This window comes from Nanorana parkeri, unplaced genomic scaffold (genome assembly GCF_000935625.1).
Source record: "Nanorana parkeri isolate BGI_ZX_2015 unplaced genomic scaffold, ASM93562v1 scaffold403, whole genome shotgun sequence".
Classification (NCBI taxonomy): Eukaryota; Metazoa; Chordata; class Amphibia; order Anura; family Dicroglossidae; genus Nanorana; species Nanorana parkeri.
This window is the reverse complement of record NW_017306671.1, coordinates 1,062,215-1,071,232: the sequence shown is the minus strand read 5'-3', so window position 1 is coordinate 1,071,232 and position 9,018 is coordinate 1,062,215. Positions and strand designations below refer to the sequence as shown.

General features: G+C 43.8%; 1 protein-coding gene across 1 annotated transcript in view; it reads right to left on the bottom strand.

Annotated features, from left to right (window-relative positions):
- Positions 1-9,018, bottom strand: part of GRIA1 (glutamate ionotropic receptor AMPA type subunit 1) — a 236,637-nt gene that overhangs the window by 44,984 nt on the left and 182,635 nt on the right. Inside the window, 1 exon segment of the mRNA XM_018559555.1 lies at positions 5,050-5,420. Within this exon segment, the coding sequence (XP_018415057.1) occupies positions 5,050-5,420 (371 nt within the window).

Sequence of the window (9,018 nt, the reverse complement as noted above, 5' to 3'; positions counted from 1 at the left end):
TATGCAACCTTACGCTAGCACTGATGGGGGACAGTGACAGGTGCAATGATACATTGTATATACTATGGGGGTAGTGACAGGTGTAATGATACATTGTATATAGCATGGGTGCTGCTGGAAGGTGCATCTTTCTGGTTATCAGGCAACTGGTGTAATGTAATGATACATTGTATATAGTATGGGGGGGAGTAGTGATAGGTGTAATGATACATTGTATATAGTATGGGGGTAGTGACAGGTGTAATGATACATTGTATATAGCATTGGGGTAGTGACAGGTAGGACAGGCAGCTTACAGGCAGATCATGTGACCCCCTCAAAGCACCTGCTTCCCACCTTCCAGCAGCCACAGCTCCTTCATGTCTCTGGCTGCTCCAACATGACACTGACCTGCATCTCCAGCTACATCAATGCCTTATTACCCCACCCCAGTCTCACCACCATGAATACCCTCCCAGCCTCCTGCCTCCTACTCAACCTCCAACATCTGCTCACTGGATTCAGCAGTTGTAGGGGCAGGGCCAGAAGGTGAGTGGATCTCACAACCTGCAGAACGGAAAGAGCGGGCTCAGGTCACGTGATGGGGCGGCGGCCATCTTTCTGTTTATTAGGAAACTGGTGGCGTGTGACACCTGAGCATGGGGGAGCATGGCTCAGGGCCATTGCAAGGTGTGGCGAAGGGGCATTTTTCAACACCCCACGGCTGCTTATGCAGCCGTACACTAGCACCGGCCCTGTTTTGGTCCCACAACAATGACTGGGCCCGGGGTAATGGCCCCTTTTGCCCTGTTAATGAAAGCCCTGTGCTTGGCTTTAGAATATAATGGCTGACTCTGTCTCGACCTTGGCAATCGCCCCCAACTGACATGTGTAGACAGAACAGGACCTAAGGGGGAATCTACTCGAACAGCATATTGGCTATTAAGCCGGGAAAGGTCAGAACTAGGGATGAGCTCAGCCCGGTACAAAACTCTCATCCAAAAAAGGAGGCTACATTAGCCTCCCACTTATTCAGCTGCAGGTCCCTTTCCCCGCCCCACAGCTGACCATAAACAAAAGGGGAGGGAGGGTGCTTGTCATTTACCCTGTATGGCCACATGGCCACATTAGGTAAATGTAATTTACTCAATATAACCTTGTAGCCATATAAAGTCAGCGACATTACTGAAACCACCCTCTTTGCTTACATCAAGCTGCAGGCAGAAAATGCCTTGTCTGCAGATGAATGGGTGGCACAGAAGCTTCCTTCTGTGTTTGGGAGGTGCTCCTTCTGGGTTCAGAGGAGCTCCTTCTGGGTTTGGAGGAGCTTAGGCTTGGGCCGAACCTAAGCTCATCCTTAGTCAGAACCTTAGACAGATTTTTATTGCTCATTGTCCCACAATGTGGAGATTTCCCTTGCCTTGCTATGCAGATGACAGGTGTCAGACAGAAGAGGAAATGAGGTAAAATCAATCGGCAAGCAGGACAGCTTCAAATTATATTTCTTCTTTTACAATACACAGTTCTCCATTTATCACCATCCTGGTCAATCATGATATATCACTGCTGCCTATATTTATTTACTTTAAGGTACACCCCTTTTCTTCCTCATTTTTCCTCGGCTGACTCATTTCCTACACAAAATCCCTCATCAGGAGGTGACCTTTGCAAATATATAAAATTCAGAAGACCTGCGGCTCCAGCAATGCCTGAGAGTCATCTACTACTCAGCTGGCTGAGATTTAATTAACACTTTGGCCCTTCGAGCAGGGGTAAGGCACATGGATGAGATTTAGTATGCATGTTTATGCATGCAGGTGGGCGGGAAGAGGCTTTCACTGTGGCTGCCCACGCTGTGCAGTTTCGTTCCCTGTGCTGAGCCTTGTGAATTTGCACGCGGAGGGGGAGTCCGTTGCTTTTAAAACAAATCTAGAGAGAGGCGAGCGGGGAACTCAATATCCCCTGCCGAGTATGGATTCAGTATTGGCCCGTCTGAAGACACTGTGTGCGTTTTTCCAGTGTATTCACACAAACATTATTAGCGGCCTCTGTGGGAGCTCAAGGAGCAGCAGCTATTGCTGGCGCTCTACTAATAATTAAAATGAATTATAAGCCGGTGTTAGTGCAGTAGCATATTGCTCTGACGAGAGCATAGCCACTGAAGAATTCATGCACATTATGGTATATGAAAAGCAATTACCACTTACTATATTAATGAGATCTTTTTTTTCTGTTCATCTTGCTACGATGACCTAGATTACCGGTATCAAAAGCTTGGCAGAGCAGTTGGCTGTTCCATTAAAATCAGTACAAATATGATGTCATACTCAGACATACCGCATAGCTTCCAATTGTCTATCATTTGGAGGGACTCTCCTTCTTTTGGAACTAAATTGCTCTGTCTGTCTTTCATCCTTAGTGTTCCTTCTTTTTGGTCTGATGTACAGACTCCTCATAAAAAAAAAAAAAATCACCAAAAGGGTTATGCCTACCACATGCCTTACAATATGTAGAATTTTTCCCGAATGAAAATAACATTCGTGGTTAGAATTTTGTTCATTCAGATAAACGAGATACATTTTCCATCCTGCTCCTTCCATTTTCCTCCTCACTAAGGTCAAAAACGAATGTTGATTAGACCCCAATAATCATTAGGAAATTGAATGGATGTTCAGAAAATGAAAAATTTTACTTTACTTAAATTTCATCCAACTTGCAGTTTCACACTGATAGTAAAACCTCCTGAATTTGCAGTTACGCACTGATAGTAAATCCTTCTGTATGTCCAATTGCACACTGATAGTAAAACCTCCTGTACTTGCAGGTACACACTGACAGTAGATCCTCCTGCACTTGCAGCTGCACACTGATAGCAAAAACTCCTGTACTTGCAGGTGCACACTGAGAGTAAATCCTCCTGCACTTACAGTTGCACACTGATAGTTAATCCTCCCGTACTTGCAATTGTACACTTATAGAAAAACCTCCTGCACTTGCAGCTGCACACTGATAGTAAAATCTTTTGTACTTGCAGGTACACACTGATAGTAAATCGTCCTGCACATGCAGTTGCACAGTGATAGTAAAACCTTCTGCACTTGCAGCTGCATACTGATAATATTGTGCAGTTGTGCATTGATAATATAACCTCCTGTTCTTGCAGGTACACACTGTTAGTATAACCTCCTGCACTTGCAGTTGCACACCGATAGTAAATCCTCCTGTGCTTGCAGCTGCACACTGATCGTAAATTCTTCTGCACTTTCAGATGTACACATAGGAAACCCTCCTGTATGTGCAATTGCACATTGATAGCAAATCCCCTTGTACTAGCAGTTGCACACTGATAGTAAATCTTCCTGTGCTTGCAGTTGCACAATGCTAATAAAACCTTCTGCATTTGTAGCTCCATGCTTATAGTAATATCTCCTACAATTACAGTTACACACTTTTGACATGTGGAAAAATGTATTGAAATGTTACATTAAAATTCATATATCAACTAACCAAATTATGTGTAAACTTAAAGTGGGCATTTACAAAAGTGCCATCTGTTGCATATAACAATCAACCAGACTATTTATGCTTTCATTTTTCTGATCTAGATTTGTACCAGCTGCACTCTGATTGGCTGCAGACATTTTCCTTCCAGACATTTTTCATAATGCCTTGTTGACTACAGTTTTCTTTTCATTTATGTTTACAGGAAAGGCCCACCTGTATGTCTGACAATTGGTTCAAAAGGAATAAGGGAGGACTTCTTCCGTTTTGCAGCATGATCAGAGATCAACATGGATAGAAAGTGACCTCTCAAACAGTCTTTTATACATGCCATCTCACTTCAAGGAACTTACACTTGGGTATGTGGAGCCAAGTATGTGTTGGAAATAAAACAGCATACACTGAGCTGTTGATGGTGCTGTAGTGCAATGTTAGTCTCTATGTGCATGCTTATCTATGATACACAGGAAGTCTGTTTCCTGCACAATGCTGTGCACACAGATGTAATGTTCTTCTAAGCAAGTCAAACTTAATTCAGCATTCCTCAAGACCTCAGTGCCTCCTCTAAACACATAACCAACAGCATGCAGGTGACACTACTCAAACAATATACAACTTTTACTGGGTAAGTCAATGTGGCAAAAAAACAGGAGGAACCTAAAGAATGATGTCTTGGGTCCAGACTTCTTGGGACTGATGATGTATTCTAAGTTGGTGCCCTGAAGCTAAGGCCACCAATGTGCTTGTGAAATATCTAAATAATTGCCCTCCCAGCTGCCTTTTCACTTGATGAACTATGGCAACTCTTTCTCCAAAAACGTTGAATCTGTACAGTGCGTATTACAGATATGGGCTCTTATTTCAAACAACCCTCACTTTCCATGTGGATTATTGAGTTGGGGAGTAAAATTTTGGACACAATCTCTTTCCCAGGGTGCTCAGAGATTCACCCCTGAATAGTTACACCACTGCCCTGTCATCAAAGGATATAGCTTCCAGGCTTGTTGTTGTGATGAAAAATAACAATATTAAAGCTGAACTCCAGACAAAAATCTAAACTCGATCAATACATTTGATCTGCCTTACCTGCTAAAGGATTTCTATTTTAATTTATGTCCATCCAGTCTTGGATTTACACAGACCAGCCAGTCTGGTAACCTGACTTTTGTCTGCTGTAGTTAAGCACCACAATTGGTTACCACCCAGCCCACATCCTGGACATAGCAACTAGAAACCTATAAGGTCATCTCTCTGCTCTCTTCTCTAGGCATCATGTTCCGTGTCAGCAACCTGATTGGCTTGAAGTGTTCTACCTCCCTCTTCCCATTTCCCAAAGGGCTGCTGTACAGGGGATTGCAAGAGTCTAAAATGCAAGCCAACTTCAAGTTTTTGTACCAGTTGCTTTTTTGAATATCAGTCTGGAGTTCAGTTTTAAAAGTACAATTCTTACTATTTTAAACAAAGAAAAAACATATATACTTTATCAATTAGCACAGCACCAATCGATATGCTTAGTCTTTTTTTTTTTTTCAAATCTGGTACATAAAAGGCACGCATTGTTTAACTCACCTAGGGGAAATGTCACACCCCTGTTGCATAAATGCTCCCAGTGAAAACCAGAGGCTATTAAATATCCCAAATTCATTTGTATGGTCCGTAGAAGGTGGCTCTCTTCCCTCTTCATACTCTTCATTGTGCCACTCATATGGGCTAAAACGACTGACCAAAAAGAGCACCACACTAACTCCAATGTAGGCAAACACTATGCACATCCAGATCTCATAGGCCAGTGGATCCAAAAAGGAGAAGACACCTGGCTTGGATTTCTGAGGCTTCTTGATCATGATGGATATACCCAAGCTCATAAAAGGTTTGGAAAAGTCAATAACTTCTTCTCTGACCAGAGTAATCGTCAATGGAGCCACCGCAAGATCTGCTCTCTGAAAACATAGAGACAAGCACAATCAATATTTTTCAGAAACTCTTTTTCTTTGAATTTTTTAAAACTAAAAATGGTTATGACAAGTAAGTCCATAAGTAAGTATAAATAGTTTATAGTACGTATGTGGTCGGTACAAAGACACAATGTTCAAAAAGGTGCTTTGCTAAATAAACTAGTATTGAGGCAGCTTGTATTATAAAATATTAAATGTTTCGGAATGTAATCTTTGTATTTTCATGGGAATTATCGGCACATTTGTTCAAGCTAAACACCAAGTAAACAGAAAGTCCTGGAGCAAAAGACAAAAAGAATAGGTGAAGGGACTACATGACAGGGTGGGCAGACAATCAGTCAAAAAGGGGTAAAGTTATATGGGTGTGGTTGGTGGCCACTTACCTAGATTGGCCAGTTTAATTTGTACAGTAGGAGTCTCTGTGGTGGTCTGAGGGGGTCCAGTCAGTCTGGAGCTCTCATACGGCGAGTACACTTCACATCCTCCCTCCCTTGTCTGTTTGTTTTGTTTGTTGTTGTCATCAGAGCCGGATCTCCCACAAGGCCAACCAAGGCCCGGCCTTTGGGCAGCAGGGAGTAGAGAGGCAGCAGGGGTGTGGAATTCCTATCTCCCGCTGCCTGGGGCATGCAGTTCTGGACGGGTAGTTGTTTTCTACATTAAGCCCTGCTTTGGGTAAGCAGAGCTAAATGTACAGTGGGGAAGCCGCCTCTTGTTATGTACCGGTGATACCAGCAATGTATTGTTTGCAGCCTGCAGGTCTGCCATTCTCCATGGGGGGGGGGGGGGTTTTTTTGGGGCAGGAGAGAGAGTAAATCCGGCCCTGGTTGTCTTGTTTTCTTTTAGCTGTATGGCTTGTTCTGTGTGGGTGAGGGTGATGGTGTTTGTGCCTACTGTTGGACTCATCTTTGGTGCGTAGTCCTTGGTTCTGGTGGGTTCAGCAGAGAGAGGTCCAAGAGCTATGTGTAGGAGGTCTCTGCTGTTACTTAATCTCTTGTCCCTGAGTCGGTGCGTTGCGGCTCGGGGCCAGTTGTTTATGTCGTCTGCAGAGATCCACTGTATCAGAGTAATGGTGCCCTCACAGACCTCAAGCCATATAGGCATAGGGATACATTGTATTGATATTTTTTATAAACTAATGTTTTAGTTGCAATTCTGTTTCAAAATATATCTTTTAATAAATGGCTGCTACAGCCATTTTATATCCAATCCTGTGTGGTCTCTTAGTTGTGGGTGGGGGTTCAGGATGAGTAGCCGCTGTAGCAGGGTTTTGAGTGGACTGATGGCTTATGTCTTACCCTGTCATGTTAAATACATACTATTTACAAAGCCTGCCAAGACCAGAGCCACCTTGGTTAGCTGACTTGTTCCTATTGTAGTAAAGCGATACATCTTGACCACCTCCCCGCCCCCAGTCTGTAATTGGACTAAGAATGAGCAGCGCAGATGGAAGAACTCATCTGTCTGCTCATGCAGCAAAGATAATCATGTAACAGAGTCTAACTGGCTCCTAGTGCTGGTCATCCTACTCTTAGCTTTAAACGAGTCCAATACAAAGTCCAGTTTACTTAACTTACACTACCGGCATTAAAATAAATGTAATGATTTATTTATTGAATGCATAACTGTATTATTTGGTGTTTTTATGTCTTTCTGCAATTCAGCTTTAGCTCATACAGAATAATTTAATATATTGAGAACGACATTTTTACATACAGCCATGGCAGTTGCTACTAATGAAAGGCTAATAATACAAAGAAATAGTGAAATTTTTAGCAGACCAGCTCTTAATTGTGAACATCATCAAATTTGTGTAGACAAAACAATGCTGAAGACCGTCTAAAAAAAACAAAGGTTACTTACTACACAAATACTTTTAGATATACCATACTTCTGAAAAATACCAGACTTGCCAGATAGTCAACTGGACTTTCTAGGTTCTAAGAACATGACATCAATTCACAAAATAACAGTCAAAGGAGAACTATGAGATGAGTGATTTCCACTCACCTCATAGTTCTAGCCGAACTGTGACAATGAGACTGTCACAGGTCAGCTTAGTAGATCGGGAGGTGAGCGAACACATACCAGCAGGGCCGTCTTTACCGCAGGGCATAAGGGGCACTTGCCCTGGGCTCCATAACGTACAGGGGCCCACAGCAGCTGTCCTTTTCACACCCAGCGGCAAACAGAAAATGAGCTGTGCGTTTGAGCCGGTGGGGAGACAGAACGGACATCCGTTCTCAGTAGCAGCCAACCTGTGAAGTGACCGTCCGTCTGTGTGTGTGTCTCCTGCTGTGATCTCCTCCCCCGATGCCTGTCACAGGGATCCAGCAGGCACGGAGGAGAAGGAGGGGGGAGGGTACAGCCAGACAGCACAGGTAAATCTGAAAAAAAACAAACAGTTAACATCATTTTCTTTATCTTTATTTACACTTATCTCTATTTAACTTTACATCTGTCTTTAGCACACAGGCTGGGGTCTGGGAGCAGGACTGGGGAGGAAGATTCTGGACTGCGTTGTATTTACAGGCATATCACTAAACATGTGCTGAAATGTATATTCAGTCCATGTGTTTAGTAACATGCTGTGTAATTGCAATACAGATTTTACTAATTTATCCATGTTCTGTACTACCTGATAAATCATACAATTAGATTTAAATAAAAATCGTATTGCATGATTTATCAAGTAGTATAGAACAAATATACCAATCAGTGGTGGAACTATCGCCATTGCGAACCAGGAGGCAGCTATGGGGCCCGCGGCACAGGGGGGCCCAGCCAGGAGAAGGAACAAAGAGGCCCCCCTGATGCCATGCAGGCTGCCTGGGTCGTTATGGCATCGAACGCTGCTGGCTGTCACTGGCGTCTGTGAGGAGGAATGCGCCGCTGTTCAGTTCACTGACAACCTGTCAGTGATCTGTGCAGCGGCGCGTTCCTCCTCACAGCCGCTGCTGAGTTAGTAACAGCCAGCAGCTGCGGTGGAGGAAGCCAGCGTCGGCAGTGGGGGAAGAGGCAGGGCCCGGTAGAGGAGGAGACGGGCCCACCGGCTACCATGGAGGGGGAGGAGGCAGGGCCCAGTGGTGGAGGAAGCTGACAGCGGATTGGGGCTGACAGGAGAGAGTTGTGCAGGGGTGTGACCAGCCCACCTGAGACCCTGTAGAGCGCACTAAAGGGAGTCTATGGTGGGCTCTGCAGGGTCATTCTCAGGTGGGCTGTGTGGAGTCTCAGGTGGACTCTGCAAGGGGTGTAACTAGAAATCACAGGCCCCCAAACAAAATTTTGCTATGGGGCCCTGTGATTTCTAGTTATGCCCCTGGTACTAATGCATGGTTATATTAGTAAAATCGTTATTGCTTTTACATTACATGACCCCGCACACTTGCTGCAGAGTGTACTGCATTTGCAACATATGCATTCGACATATAATATACACAGAGGCATTTGTTAAAAATGCAACGCACCATGCAGCAAGTGTTTGGGGGCATGCAATGTAAATGCATCACCGATTTTACTGATATAACCATGAGGTGCTACATTTGTTCTGTACTACCTTATAAATCATACAATAAGATTTTTAATT